Here is a 16,601-nt window from a genome sequence, read left to right as displayed (position 1 = left end):
TTGTTTTGAAATGTTAGTCTAGTAATCTGGGTAATAGATGTATTCACCCTTGGAACCAGACTGTGACCAGTTCAGATCAATTTCTACTTAACAATAAATATTTTCTGAAAACATAAGTAGCTTATTTTGAATGTGTTGTATGCTCATTGCACAAGCTGTCCATGATTGAAGAACAGATTAAAAATCTAGTTTGCTAGACATAAAAATGGAGAGTGTGAGAATAGCGAATTTCAGACTGGTGTACCATTCTGTGATTGGTTAAAAGTTAAACAAAGCCAAGATGAGCTGCAGCCTAGGTTCTGAATCAGTACAGATCTAAGGAGCATCCAGCCCAGCTGGGCCTTCAAGCAACTTGCTAATGTGTGGGGTTAGTTCCACATTTGTATGAGCTGTTCTGTGTAACAGCCTACTTAATTATTCTCTAAAATTCTCACTTGTCAGTAAGTCTCCAAGGCTGCTTCATCACCTTCCCTGAGGATGTCTTATTCAGCTGACAGGACAAACACAGTAAAAGTGAGTGCACAGCAATATACATTCAGGGTTGAAGCAGGGTATGGTTAAGTACCCTTATTGATTCAAAATTGATTCTGCAAGTCATGGCATCTCATTGTTCCACATTACACGTGGGAAAGCAAAGCTTGTGCTGGTGATTATATATTGTGATATTTCAGCTGATGAATCAGTTTTCTTCTATTAAGCAAGCAATAAAGATAGCAAGACACACACTACACTCTGGGTCACTTCAATGTCCATTGCAAAGAGTGGACATCACTGACAGTACTGGCCGAGATCTGATGGACATATCGGATGGTGAGAGAACTGACGTTCAGGGTATAATCTGCTTGAACTTGCCTTCACCAGTCTAGCTATTCCAGATACGCCTGCCTGTGACATGATTGGTAGGCCTGAATTCTCTACAGTTCTTGTGGAATTCCATGTACTCCCTTCACATGTGGGACACTGTCCATCGCATCATCTGATACAACCATTATCCTCGGTACAATAAACTAAGAACAGCTCAAAATTGGGCATCTGTGAGACAGGTCATCAACAATAGTAGAACTATTTTCCACCACAATCTATAATGCCATGGCCTAGTATATTCTCACTTCTCAAATGCTGTCATATCAAATGGCCAAATTGGTTCAAACAGCATTCCATAACAGAAGTAACGTATCAATCAATAGATGCAGGTAGAGTTAGAACGACTTTTACTAACCCCGTACTGGAGATACAGAAACTTAGTTAGGGAACTAGGGAATAAATGGGCAAGAAAGTATCTTCAGAGCAATGGGAAAAAGCTTTTGTAGACCTGTACTGGATTAACAGGACCTTAACCATGTTAATGTTTGAGTTGAAGCAGTTGAAAGGGTTTTCATTTGATTCCTTGGTAATGAGTGGAGATAATAAAGATTTTTAAACCTGTGACCAGAGTTACGCTCGGATGAAAATGAATTACAGGATACTTTTTTTAAGGAAAACCTATGTAGCTTTAGTTGGATGAAGTCCAGTATTGATACTGTATAATACTAGGTAGCAAGGTGAAGAAATCAATATCTATGTTGTTACCAAATTGTTTTATGTCAGTGGTATATGACTGTCAATGACCAAATCAAGTATGTCTCCACTAAAAATTTTACACCATAATAGATTTCTTATGAGCTTGCTTGTGTTTCAGGTAGTGGAAACATTACTGCTCTTCAGCGAGACAAAGACAATACCAACGTCAATGCAGATGTTCAGAAGCTCCAACAACAGTTACAGGATATCAAAGAGCAGGTACAATGCTGTCAAGGATTAAACAATGATCTTAAGTGCAAGTTCTGCTCGGAGAACGTAAAGAAAACAGTTTAGATAGATGAGAACTAAGAGGAGCAAACAAACAACAGGTGTACTTTTAATTAAGCAATACATCTTTTGGGTTAATTAGAAAATTGCTGGAGATTCCTCTCGGACTGGCACCTGTTAATTCTATGTTCAACCTCAGTCCTTCTCTGTTTACGTGTTTGCCTTTGTTGTAGTTTAATGGTTTTGGAAGGAATAAAGCAGTATTTTAACTCATTATATAGAATTTAAAGCACAGAAATAAGCTATTTGGCCGACCTTGCTATAATACTAAAGTTTTATTGCAATGTACTGATGACCTGTAGAATTGCAAGTTGCTGGCTTATACTAATAATTCATGTTATATTTAACAAATGTTTTGTTTGGTGTTTTGCTGGAGATAGAAGAGGCCAAATCAATGTATGTGCTTTTCTCTGAAATGGGGAAGGTGATGTCAGTATGCCATTGATCATTTGTTAACTAGCAATGATCTGGAAGCAGGCCGGTTACACAGCACTTGGAATTAAGTAATGTATTAGAATTGAAAAACACTGCTGGACAAACTGAATATTAAAAAAAGTTTAGTTTGCTAAGTTTGATCTGTAGTCTAACCCTGAATTTAATTCCAGAGAACCTGTTTAAATGGGTTTTTTATAATAGAAAAGTCTCTGAGGACCAGAGGGCTCCTCGTTCGTTGGAGAGAGATGCCTTGTGGTGAGTTTAACCTGAGCCTCGGGTAAAGGGAAAGGTTGAGAAGGAGTGTCCTCACGGTAACTTCCGCCGTGAAATTGAACCTACCCTGTTGGCGTCACCCTACATTGCAAACCAGCCATCCAGCCAACTGAACTGACATGAAAATTTGTATATCTAGAGTTTGCTTATAACCAAAGAGAGAACCATGTTGCATTCTGATTATGCACTCTTTAAACTAAACCATTGCTCCTTAATCTGCTGAAGTTGCTTCTGTGCTTTGCATTGAAATTATTAAATTATTGATTCCGTTTTGGCTATGCCCCTGAACAAATACATACTACTTGTAGCAACTGTCAGTGAAATTGGCCACTCAGTTTGTATTTTAAAATCCAATCTCGAGGTTTTAGTGTTAGTTTGGTCTTCATTTATAGTGGGATGGTTTTTGGTGATGCCCTGCTTACTGGGGCCCTTCACTACCCAACTGCTTACTCTACCCCTTCAACCCCTTAAAGTGCAGAACCTTGCCTTTCCTTGTAATTAGAGTAATGTAACTCTCCATTAACTAGTTCTTCCCTGTTTTTGATTAACAGGCAACACCCATTATCAAACATGACAGAGAACAATGATTTTTTAAATATATATTAAATTAGAAGTAAATATTACCATCTATCCCAACATTTGAAATATTAATTTCTGAGAAAATATGGACCGTGTGCAGAATAATAGCGCATCAAGTTCCAGAGAAAAGTCATATTGGATTTAATGTTCACTTTTTCTTTCTGTCTCCATAGATGCTGCTAAACCTGCTGAGTTTCTCCAGCAGACTGGTTTTATTTTCAGCATCTGCAGTATTTTGCTTTTCTTTTAGTAATTCTGGTATTTTCTATTTCAGACCATGTGCCCTGTATGTTTGGATCGCTTAAAGAATATGATCTTCCTATGTGGACATGGGACATGTCAGCTTTGTGGTGATCGAATGAGTGAATGTCCTATTTGCCGTAAAGCCATAGAACGTAGGATTCTCTTGTACTAAAAAAAAACGTTGTCTGAGTACAAAGTGAAGCACTACAACCACACCTGTATAATATTTCCAAATAAATTATTTTGGGTAGCTTTTTTTCCTGTTTTGGGCTGTAACAGTTGGATTCTAAATTCTAGAGTCTTTTCCATGGCAAAATGTTATGATATGAAAAGTCTTTATATGTATAATTCTTTTACATCATCAAAAAAAAATTACTGATCAAACCTCTTTGGAAAGATTCTCCCAGCTTCAAGCTTAGCTCCTGATGTACCTGATTGCATTCCAAGCACAAATAGAAGGGTTCTTTGGCTAAAATAGGAAATCAGTAAATAAGGTCTTTTTCTTCTTGCTGCTGAAAATAGAAGCTGACTCTTTAAACTTTCTTTAATAATAACAATTTGCTGAATTTCTTTTGCTGTTTCTGAACTTAGCACTTAGATTGCGTGGGTTAAGACTAATTTTTTGTGGTTAATCATTTATAACGCACAGGTAACAGTTCTTCCTTTCTAAAGTCCTGCAGCTTGGGTAAAAAGCATATGAAATAAAATTGGCTTTAAAATTTACAATCCAACAAATCAATTAACATTTGCAGTACCTTATCTTGCATACATGTATTCGAAGTGTGTTACCTGAACCCGAATTACACTTCAAATTAATTCAGTGCTATTTTGTACTACATGGAGAATTTTAAATAGTTAGACTGGACTCTGTACGTGTTGTGGAATTTTAACACGCGGTATTCTCATCAGTTCTATGACATCAAACTGACATGCATTAAAAAGTGACTTTATATTGTGTTTTCAAAACAGTTTGTACAGTGTCCTCCAAAGAAAAATGATTGTGAGCACAAGCTTATGTAGCCCTTGGGTTGACATGGTAGTTTGGCAGTTATCAGAGTTTGCAACAGTTATTAACAGACTGAATTTAAAATCAACAAATGTAGCAAGAAAATGTGAACAATGCATGCTGCAAAAGCCAGCAAAATATTTAAGGTTTATTGCAATTGAAAACTGAAAGGAGTTGAAAACTTTTCTAGTTAGAGTTCAAGATGTGTGGGAGAATCTGAGCTGACAGGCAGAAGTTTGAAGTAAATGGAAATGCTAAATTATGCTGTCAGTTTCTGGAGGTGTTTAATTGCATGTACCTTTGCATGTTCAGATGCTTTAATATACCTTGAATTCTAATCATGCATACATTGATCATCATGGAGTTATTTTGACGTTTAGTTTATTTGCAAGCTTTAGGTACATGCAGGGGTGCAAAGGCCTTTTCCTTTCTAGTAAACGGCTGAGGCCATTTCATTAGCAATACTACATAACCTGGCCATCATCAGGAGCTCAGTGTAAAATTATAGTTGGCAGTCCAAATCCCAGCAATGAGTGGGGGTGTCACGCATTCATATATTTGCACCAACGGGTTGTTGAAGCAGCAATGAAATTTGATCTCAAATCATCTTCTTTATTGTCAGTTCCCTGGGGCTATGACTTTTTAAAGAAGAACTAAATTTTTAACCATACAGGAATGCATTTGCAAAATTTTGTTGAAGACAGATAACTGTGTTCTCATTTTCATGTTTTTATGTGATTTCCTAATGACATTGGTTCATTGAGTCCAAACCAGATTTTGAATCAAAATGGCAACTGGCAGGGAAAGCAGTGCACATTACAAAGTGATCAAATAAAGATTCTGAAAAATAAAATTAGGAGGTATATACAATTAAATAAAGTGGCATTTACATAAACAGTTTAGTCACTTTATTAAATTTGAAAATGTCTGGAGCGTGCAAACTTCTGTGGTTTGATTCTGGCAAATCATGACACAGAGTGACATTGATAGTATTGCTAGGTTTATTTTCTTGAATTTATTTTGAAACCAAGAGCTACTTCTCTCCACCATAATAATTATAAACATCCGCTGAATGCTTAGCACCTGATTGCACATCTTATCAATGTTTAAATTTGAAATGAAAGTTGAACTTTTGTCCATTTTACTTGAGCATGTCTGAATATGTCGTCTTGTCTTACTAATGTTTAAGTATTTTTAAAACTACTTTTTGGTATCTGAGAATTTAGAAACTCGATTGTTTTTAGTTTTAATTAATGATTAAATTCATTTTTCAGATTGTACTGTAGTGCAACCTCAATTATTTTACCATAGTACAATAAAATGTTTGAATATTGTACTAATTTTTCATTAAAATATAATTTGCAAATTAATTTAGTGATAATGAGAGGACTTGTACAATAATATTTCTTGTCAAATTGCATTTCGTATTTAAAATTAATGATTTCAGATAATTAGTTCTAAACTTTTGGCTTTGTGTGGTAACCTGGAAACCCTGAAGTCAAGGAGGCGACACAACCTTGTAATAGTCTCTGATAGTCATGAATACATCTTGCTAACTTGTATTAAAAGTTTGCAATTATCATTATTTAAAGATTGGCACCATTCCATATTATCCATGCTATCTGCATGCATTCCTTTTTAATACAGGAATGGGAAAATAGCTGATCAACCATGGCTCTATTGAGCCTGAAAGTCTGTCTGTATTAAGCATAAGAAGGAAATGGACTGGGACAAAGTAAAGAAGGAAGTCCAAGTTTTTACTGTGTTTTACAATAGGATTCTATCAAATGACTGTTGCAAATTGGGATGAATTACATTTTGCAAAATAAATATATTTTGAGTTTGCTTTGCCTCTTTTGTAGGTGGTTCATCAACAGTGCAACTAGCTGTAGAACAAGATTAGCTGCTTTGTATTTATCTTATTTATTTAGTACTTTGCGTTAATTGCCAGTGACACAATACCTTTTCTGTCGGGTCCTTATTCTCCAACAGTAAGGTTCTTGCACTAACATGAGCTTACTTTAATCTTACAATTGAATAAACATGTGTAAAGTTTGTAAGTCATTCTTGACTTACAGACTGTCCAACATAGTGTTGTAGTAGTAAGTAGGTTTGCTTATTATTGTATGATGAAGTTTTTGTAATGTTTATGCGAATTGCATTTCAAGTTATTTTGATTTATCAAATCACTTCACGTTTTGTAAGTCAAGTGCTTATTACTAATGGATAAGCAGACATTTTAAATTTAGTTGACCTTAAATGTTGAGATGCATATTTTATTGCCTTTGTCTTTATTTTAAATGGAAAATTGTGCTGCTTTAACTGTCAGTACGACTTGCATTTCTGGGACAAAGTCTGAGAACTTGCCCGTCACAGGGAATGGTTGCTGACCAAATTGTCTCTTCATTTTGTTAACCGTATAGTGTCTGAATGCAGCTGTATTGTGCTTTGTCACTTAAAAATTGCACAACCGAGTCAAAGCTTTAGAAATAAAGACTCATTTCTATTCCTTTGTTAACCGCCTGAAGTGATTTAAAATCTGAGAAAATAAAACAAATGTTTCAAAAATTAAACGCTGCATGGTCAACACTGTTCAATCATCGTAAGTGCAGAATCTGTAAGTGATCTTGATATTCCACTAAACCCACAAGAAACTGTTTGTTGACAAATATGACTTTGAGGACAGGCAGTGTTTCTTTTCACATCTGATATACTTGTGTTATAAGAATAAAAGTAGGATGTTTGTATCAAAATAGGATTTTTTAAAACTTTATGGAGTGCAGTATGTTTTCATTTTGCATGATTGCAATTATTTCCCAGTGTGAAATTCCCTGCACTTAATCTGTCTGTATTTATAAACGTAAGCTTAAATCATTTTTAAAAGTATGGAACAAATGTGATTGTACTTGTTTTAATTCAGCCTCTAATGATGGCATACTTTGTTAGGAGATTACAGTTTGTCCCAAAATGAAGTGAAATCATTACTGCATTAATGCCTTTTGATTACTAACTAAAATGTATATTTTCTGAAATAACCCATATTTAAACTTCTGTTTTCATGTTTTATAATTTTATTAGTCTCTACAGTATTGAATTATTTGCATATTAGGTGAACTCACTGGATACCAACCTGAAGGAATTTAATGCAATGTAGTATTTTGCTTTCAAAGTACTTAATTTGGTATAAAATTTAAAATTAATGCAAATAAGTTTAAAATTTATGGAATTATTAAAGATGCCTCAAAATGAATGGTCAACTAATTTCTTCCAGCACAAGTCCATATCATAACATTTTTAGTTGAGAACTAAATTATTATTCAGTTAGCAAGGTCATATTGATGAATAATGTGGGAAAAATTAGGCTGATGCAGTGGAAAAGCTTTCCATGTGGCAAAAGACTTTATTTAGCTTGGAAGTACATAATATGTTGCTGGTATTGTTACAATCTCCATGAGGATAAGTGTACACCAAAACAATCAAATTTGCTCAATGAGTTTCAAATGAAACAATTGCCAACAAGGTTTTGTTCCTTCTATCTTTTACTTCAGTATAACTCAGTTGCTGTATAGGCGGTATTCTCATAATTCCTTATGCTACCAATCTGATAGAGATCAAAATGGACTCTTACATCATCTTCGCTATAGATAGGGATTGAGCATGGTGTGTTTAGCATTACCTAGCTATGTTCCTGTTATAACTCTTTAATTGTTGAAATGGAGAATAGCACCCAAGATTCATGCATCTGTGTCAAACAATGCACCTGGACAGGTGCAGCTCCAACAACACTGGAAATTAGATAGCATCCAGAACAAAGTTGCTTACTTGCTTTTTCTATTCACCTTCACACTTCACTACTTTTATCACTGAGGCACAGAGGCAACACTATGTACCATCTACAAGATGCACCACAGTAACTCAAAAGACCTTCCAAACCTGCTAATTCTGCCCCCTGGAAGGACAAGGGTAACAGATGCATGGGAACACCACGAGTGCAAGTTCTACTTCAAGTTAAATGCCATCATGACTTGGAACTATATCATCCTCCTTTCACTGTTGCTGGGTCTAAATCTTGGAACTCCCTTCCTAACAACATTGTGGGTGGACCACCACTCCAAGAACTGCAGTTCAAGAAGGCAGCTCACCACCACTTTACTGAGCAATTATGTACGTGAAATAAATACTGGCCTTGCCAGTGGTAACCATGATCCTTGAATGAATATAAGACAAAATCAAAGGTTTCTTTATCTTTGGTTGCTTCCAATTAATTGTAGCATTATGCCAGTGAATTGTCATGAAAAAATTCTATAAAATAATCTTCTTGAATACTTTGCCAATTTGATTGTCACAATCTATGTGAAGATTGAAGTCATCTATAATTATAACTTTTCCTATTGGTTTTTGCTCTTGTTTCATGTCTAACATCCATCCTGAAAATCTGCTATTTTCATTAGTTTCTTGTCCCATCCCATAGAACTAAAATCACATTATTTGGGATGGGAGGGTGTGGAAATGCTACAGAGCTTAGGATGCAAAACTTGGTAGTCAGACATTAATTTGTAAAGTCGAGTTTAGATTGCAGATTCTAATTGCAACCTCCACCTCCTTTTATTCACGCCAACCCAAAAAATGGGTACAAAAAAGGGCTGGAATATCTTCACATTGTGCTGCTGTGTCCAGAGACTGTATCTAGAAAGGCATTGCAGATTTAAATTCCAGGATTGGGAATGATAATATGCTGTTGATGTCTTGTGAGTTTCCTTTAATGGTGAATTTGTGAACGCACATTTCTCAGAAAAAGTTGACCCATTCAGGTCAGGCAGCATTTAGAAAGAAACAAAGAATAGTCCATGTTTCAGATCTAAACTGTGATCATTTCCCCATCTCATTAAAACACTTTGCACAGTAATTCGCGAGGACTAAGATATCTCCAAGTTTCTCTTTAACGAAGATCAAATTTTAACTACTGATCGTTTTTGATTGCATTAAGCACCAGTGCAAAAGCCTAATTTTTGCGGGATACTATGTCAGAACTTGTTCATTTCTTAGTAAGTCATTACTCAGAAATTATTTGCTTGACACTAAGACATTATTTGTTCAAAGTAATTTATGGCATGTTGTTTTCTGAGGAAGAACAAACCACCCATGATTCCAAAGTTCAGAATTGTACAAATAATTCCTGGAACCTCCACGCATTACAGTCTGATTTAAATGGCATACAGAGGTATTCGTGGACGCTGTAGTGAGTTGTATTGTTTATAGGAATAGCTGAATCCAATCAATTACAACTGATATAAAGTCAACCATCTGACATTAAAGATGCATGGTTACATCTGATTAATGTACATTGCTTAATCCTCAGGGCTAGTAGAAATTTTATTTGCATCTTTTTATGAAAGGGGCAATTTATAATTGTCTATCTATTTGAGATGAGTTGCGGACTGGGCTTTTGGGGCACATAAATGAATTGCAATGAGGAACCCTGGATTTACAGAAGTAGCTATCAATGTTTCTTTTATCAACAGTAACTATTGCAGAAACTTTTGGTGTTGTATTAAATAGTAGAAAATGCAGTGGCTATTGCCAGTTTGATGAAGATAAAGTCATACAGCATGGAAACAGACCCTTTGGTCCAACTCATCTATGCCGACCAAGTTACCCAAACTAAATTAGCCCCATTTGCCTGCTTTTGGCCCCTATTCCTCTACTATTTCCTACACTTATACTGGTCCAAATGATTTTTTAAAATTTTGTAACTGTACCTACATCTACCACTTCCTCAGGCAGATCATTCCACATACAAGTCGCCCTCTGTGTGAAAAAGTTGCCTCTCGTGTACTCTTTAAATGTGTTTTTCCTCTTAAGAACATGCCCCCTAGTTTTGAACTCCACTACCCTAGGGAAAAGACCTTTACTATTCATTTAGTCTATGTCCGTAATGACTTTATCAACTTCTAAATGGTCACCCCTCAGCCTCCTATGCTCCAGAGAAAAAGGTTCAAGCTTCTAATAACTCAAATCTTCCAGTTCCATTAACATTTTTGTAAATCTTTTCTGCATCCTCCAATTCAATAATATCCCTATAGCAGGGTGACCAGAACTGTGCATAATACTCCAAAAGTAGCCTCACTAAGGTCCTGTACAACTACAACATAACACTCCCAATTCCTATACTCAGTGATCTGAGCAATGAAGGCAAGTGTGCCACCTGCCTTCTTTACCACCCTGTCTACCTGTGACATAGCTTTCAAAGAACTGTCTACCTGTACCCTAGGTCTTTCTGTTCAATACTCCCAGGGCCTTGTCATTAACTGCTTAAGTCCTCTCTTTGTTTGTCTTACCAAAATGCAATCTGCCACTCCTCAGCCAATTGGCCCAATTGATCAAGATCCCTTTGTAGTCTTGGATAATCTTCCTCATTGTCCCCTATACCATCAATTTTAGTGTTGTCTGCAAACTTACTAACCATGCTTCCTACATTCTCATCCAAATTGACGTATAAATGACAAAGAAGAGTGGACCCAACACCAATCTCTGCAGAACACACCTGGTCACAGGCTTTCGGTCTGAAAAATAACCCACCATCGCCCTCCTCTGTCTCTTACCGTCAAGCCAATTTTGTATTCAGTTGGCTAGTTCTCCCTGAATCCTATGTGATCAAACTTTACTAACCAGTATACCATACAAAACCTTGTCAAAGGCTTTACTAAAGTCCATGTTGACAACGTCTACCACTCTGCCCATATCTATTTTGTTTGCATTCTCAAAAAACTCAATCAAGTTTGAGACAATTTCCAACACAAAGCTTAATCAGTCCTCACCTCTCCAAATGCACATAAATCCTGTCTGCCAGATTCCTCTCCAACGACTTATCCACCACTGATGTCAGACTCACCGGTCTCTGGTTCCCAGACTTTTCCTTGCAGTTTTTCTTAAATAAAGGCACATTATCAGCCACCCTCAAGTCTTCTGGCACCTCACCTGCAATTTCTCTGCAAGCTTAAAAGTGTAGCAAGCATTTGTCTCAACTTGGGAGAGGATAGAAAATTCTTCATATTTAGTTAAGGGCCCCACATTACAGTTAATATCTTGATTTTAAATTCAACAGCTCCTGTGAAACAAAGCAACAAAAGAGAGATGGGAACTCCAACTTAAGATGCTTTGGAGCACAGCTTATGAAGAGAAATGGCAGCGCTTCCCCCAGCCCCTTGAACAAACCTACAACAGCAGTTCTGCTCTTTGTCATCCTCCCATGCAGTAATCAATGACTTCACCCACCACTTATGACCAACCTCATAATTGTGATTGTTGGAGACTACCTCCATTGTTACTTGAGTACAGGTTCCTGATTGTTAAGGTGGATTTTATTGGAAACCTGTCAATTTGGTTGGTTGGTGAGTAGACAACTGAAGATTACATTATAATTTCCTGTCAATAGTTTACTTGGTGTTTCTGGTCTTGCCGTGTTCTGCCCTCAACACTTCTTGTTTCCTCGGTCATTCATCCCCAATAAATATTGGAGCCTTTTTTAGAAACACAATGGTGTAGAATTTTTTTCTCTGTTGTTACGGGTCACAGCACTCCTCTACAACTGAAACAAAAATTCTGATTGTGCCTCTGGTATGATTAAATTTTATTCATAAAATACGAAGGCTTCACAGACAGTTGGTACTAAGAGACCATAAAATACAGGAGTAGAGTTAGGCCATTTGGCCGAAGACATCTGTTCCACCACTTGATCATGGCAGATATGTTTGTTAACCCCATTATTCTTCCTTCTCCCCATAAACCTTTGATCCCTTTACTAGTCAGGAACCTATCTATCTCTGTCTTAAATACATTCAATGACTTGGCTTCCATAGCCTTCTGCAATGATGAGTTTCACAGATTAACCACCCTCTCACTGAAGAAATTCTTCCTCATCTCAGTTCTACTAGTGGAAACATCTTCTCCACATCCATTCTGTTCAGGGTTCTTGGTATTCTGCAAATTTCAATCAGATCCCCCTCATCTTTCCAAACTCAATTGAGAACAGTCCTCAAACTTTCCTTATTCGTCAAGCCTTCGTCCCTGGGATCATTCTTATAAACCTCATCTGGACCCCCTCCAATGCCAGCATATTCTTTCCTTAGATACAGGGCTGAAAACTGCTCACAATATTCCAAATGTGTTCTGTCCAGAGCGTTATACAGCCTCAGCAGTTCATCCCTGCTCTTGTATTTTAGTCATCTTGAAATGAATGCTAACATTGCATTTGCCTTCCTGACTGCCAACTGAAACTGTATGTTAACTTTAAGAGCATCCTAACCTCCCCAAGTGCCTTTGTGCTTCAGATTTCTGAAGCCATTCCCCAAATAGAAAATAATTTACACTCAATTCTTCCTGCCAAAGTGCATAACCTCACACTTTCTGACATTGTATTTCATCTGCCACTTCTTTGCCCATTCTCCTAGCTTGTCCAAGTCCTCTGCAGCTTCCTACTTCCTCAACACTACCTATCCCTCCACCTATCTTTGTATCATCTGCAAACCTAGCAACAATGCTCTCAGTTCTTTAATCCAGATCATTAATGTACAATGTGCATTGTTGTGGTCCTAACACTAACCTCTGCAGAACTCTACTGCCATCCGTGAAAAATACCCTTTTATCACCAGTCTCTGCCTTCTGCCTGCCAACCAATCCTCTATCCATGGCAGTACTCTGTGAAAGGCCTTCTAGAAATCCAAATATATCACGTCCATTGGCTGTCCTTTGTCTAACTTGCTTGTTACCTCCTCAAAGAATCAAACAGATTGTTCAGGCCTGACCTCCCAATAACGAAGCTGTGCCAACTTATCCCTATTTTATGATGCACTTCCAAGTCCTCCGCAATCTTATCCTTAATTATGTATTCTAAAGTCTTATCAATAACCAAAGTCAGGCTAACTGGTCTGTAGTTTCCTGTCTTCTGCCACCCTCCCTTCTTAAACACGGATCTTCCATTTAAATCTGAAGAAAGTCCATCTGCTTTCTGGACTAGCAGTTTACCAAAGGACAGGACAGTGGAGAGCTATTGCAGAATCCTAAATAGAATAGGCCCAATATCAGCTATACTTATTGACAAGCAATGTTGCAGATGGATCTTTCAACAGATCTTAGTCCCCTGTAATAACTCAGTAAGCCCGACTGGAAAAGAACATCATTTATAGTTGAACACCAAAATAGAGCCACTACTCCTGGGTTTTTTTTTGTTTTTTTTCTTTCTTATATTCAGAAGTGCTGTTACAACTGAATTTTTTTTTCCATCACCAAATCGCCATTACATTTTTTTGTTATAACTAATAACTGCCACCTGTCTCTGCTTTATTCTTTTTGCTGTCTTCATATCAGTCTTTTAAATATTTTCATTATTTATAACCTGCTTTTTTTAAAAATAATATCCTGCACTGTTATTACACCAAACCGAACAGCTTTCCCACCACCAAATCACCTTGGATTTATTTTTTAACCATTAACCACCACCAGTAGATCACTGGCCAGTTAGAAATGTAAATGTAAAGCCCATTATGGGCAATGCAAACCATCGAGAGTGAGGGAGGAGTAGGGAAAGCGGGAAGGGGCTAAATGAAAGTGGAGTTGGAGGGGGAAATAAAACACTGTATCCACTGCTGTGCCCACCTCTTTCTAAAGGCATCCTGTGACAGCTTTATAGATATTTATAATCAATCTGTTCAGACATACCTCTGGAGCACGTGCAACTTGAACCTTTCCTGGGTCTGCTTTCTTTTCATATATCCAGAAGTGCTCTTGCGCACCACCGAGGTATCATTGTGTTGTGGTTATCACACCCCCTAATTTACATGTCCAGGAGGTTAATTCTATTTGTTTTCCATCAAATTGGTTAGTGTCATCTCTGCCTTTTGCCTATTATTACAGCTAGAAAATGGACTTGGTGTATACAAGTACCTCCATATTTTGGTTACTGCACAAAGTTGATGTGAAAGCATTTAATTTGGGAAGTTCATAGCTTTTGAAACTGCCAAGAAAAATAAATAATATTGTACTTACCACTAAAGTTATTTAAGGTTTGGAAGTGTGCTGGTTTCAGATTTGGACACCGACTGCTGTATTACTCAGAATTATATGCATTGGGGATGTGTAACATTCTGCTATGTATGCCAAAAATTAAGAAATGTGAAAAGATTAATTTTTCTCTCAGGCAAGGCTGGCTTGATTTCTTCATGGTTTTGTCTATTTACAGTATATCTGAGTAACAATGTAACAAATTCAGCTTCAAAAATCAGTCTCAGTAGTAACAATCCTTAGGAATTGGCCTGAGGCTCTTTTCCTGTTAGTCTTGACTTTTAGAATGTATGTGTTTATGCCTGGAATAGTGATGGTACTGGGGTCATTTTGACATTGAAGAACTACTGAGACTCATGATATGAGAATGCTGAATCAACATCAGTGGAGATAATTTCGTGAAGCTGGAATGCTTAACTAGGTATTCAACCCACACATTCTGTCTAAGAAAGATCAACTGCTACCAACTCTCTCACTGGTACAGATATTTCAAAGCTTAGAAACTGGGAAGGGGGTGGAAGGTGTTATGATGGGATACAACTTAATTCATAGTGCTGTAAGTAAATTTAAAAGGATTGCAAAGATACAAAAGGGAAATGTTGATGCTATATCATGCACTTCAAATGTATTTTGTACAGGCTGCTGGTATTGAACAATTATGCCAGAATAATACAGTAAAGTTTTTATATTTAATTCACCAAACCATATGTGATATATAATGTACTATAGAAAATGCATTTGCAATAAGATTGCCCCTTCCCACATTGTCCATGCTTATTAAACATCTCAATATTTCTGAGCATTGAGGTGAAGATTTGTTTCATTTCCCAATTGTATATAACAATCATACTGTCCAAATGGGACTTGCATTTGAGATGTAAGAAAGCTGTGCTTTCTAAATATAAAATCATGAGACGTAGGAGCAGAAATAGGCCATTCAGCTCTTGGGCCCGCTGTGCCATTCATTATCATGGCTTATCTGATAATCCTCAACTCCACTTTCCTGCTTTATCCCCGTAACACTTGATTCCCTTACTGATTAGAAATCTGTTTATCTCAGATTTGAATGCTTTTAACAACCTAGCCTTGTCAACCCTCTGTGGTAAAGAATTCCACAGATTAACTACCCTTGAGAAAACAAAATCTTTCTCATTTCTGTTTTAAAAGATGACTCCTCACTCTGAGGTTTACTTTCTGATTCTAGGTTCTCCTAGAAGGGGAAGCAACCTTTCTGCATCTACCCTGACAAAATCCTAAAGATCTTTTTATGTTTCAATCAAGTTGCCTCTCATTGCCCAATCAATTTAACATCATAAGAAAATCTCTCCAAACTGAGGATCAACCTATTGAACCGTCTCTGGATTACCTCCAAAGCCAACACCTCTTTCTTCAGATAAGGGGACCAAATTTGTTCACAGACCTGTAGTTTGACTAATACCTTATGTAGTTTTAGCAAGACCTCTCTTTATGGACTTATATTGATCTTTGATCAATATTCGATTTGCCTTCCCTTATAACCTAATGAACGTGGATGCTAGCTGTTTGTAATTCATAAGTTAGAACTCTTAAATCACTCTGTGATGAGGCTTTCTGTAGTCTTTCCTATTTAAGTAATATTCAGCCCTATTATTCTTGGCAAGATGCATACCCTCACAGTTTCCCATATTGTATTCCATCTACCAAGTTCATGTTATCTGAGTTGATAGTTAATTAATGTGTGCATTGATTGTAGAAAATAGTACACTTGAAAAGGAAGAAATAAAGATTAGGAATATCTAAGTCAGACAGTATCTGTAAAGAGCAAAGACACGTTAAGACTTTATATCCGTACGCTTCACCACATTTTCAGCATTTACTACTTTCCTTTTTAATCTTACTGTGAAAGTAAAAGCTGATTCCTTCCAGGATTTTTTTTTATGTGTCTAATGTCTACAGCTGCGAAGGTGAATGGACTCTGGGTTATATGTGTTGAAAACTTCGATGTGACTGGTCACGTCCATGAAATTATAACATTTAGATGCAGTGCTTTTCTAGAGAGATTTATAGCTTCTTATGATCTACAATGAATCCAGGGTGTAAACCTTTGTTGAACCTCAAAGCAAGTGGGATGCTGAAAACCTTAGAGATCTTTTATAATGTGAAAACCAATTCAAAGAGC

The 16,601-nt window shown here is 36.8% G+C and overlaps 1 protein-coding gene across 2 annotated transcripts in view; it reads left to right on the top strand.

Moving 5' to 3' along the window:
* The window catches only part of mib1 (MIB E3 ubiquitin protein ligase 1), a 140,018-nt gene extending 133,125 nt beyond the window's left edge, over nt 1-6,893 (top strand). For both annotated transcript variants that reach the window (XM_048595680.1, XM_048595679.1), the window contains exons 20-21: nt 1,679-1,779; nt 3,410-6,893. In XM_048595680.1, the coding sequence (XP_048451637.1) occupies nt 1,679-1,779; nt 3,410-3,550 (242 nt within the window). In that variant the 3' untranslated portion in view covers nt 3,551-6,893. The remainder of the gene's footprint in view (nt 1-1,678; nt 1,780-3,409) is intronic.
* The last annotated feature ends 9,708 nt before the right edge of the window (nt 6,894-16,601 follow it).

The sequence above is a fragment of the Rhincodon typus genome, chromosome 4 (genome assembly GCF_021869965.1).
Source record: "Rhincodon typus isolate 14 chromosome 4, sRhiTyp1.1, whole genome shotgun sequence".
NCBI lineage: Eukaryota > Metazoa > Chordata > Chondrichthyes > Orectolobiformes > Rhincodontidae > Rhincodon > Rhincodon typus.
Note: the sequence above shows the minus strand (reverse complement) of the source record. Positions and strands in the feature narration are given on the sequence as shown.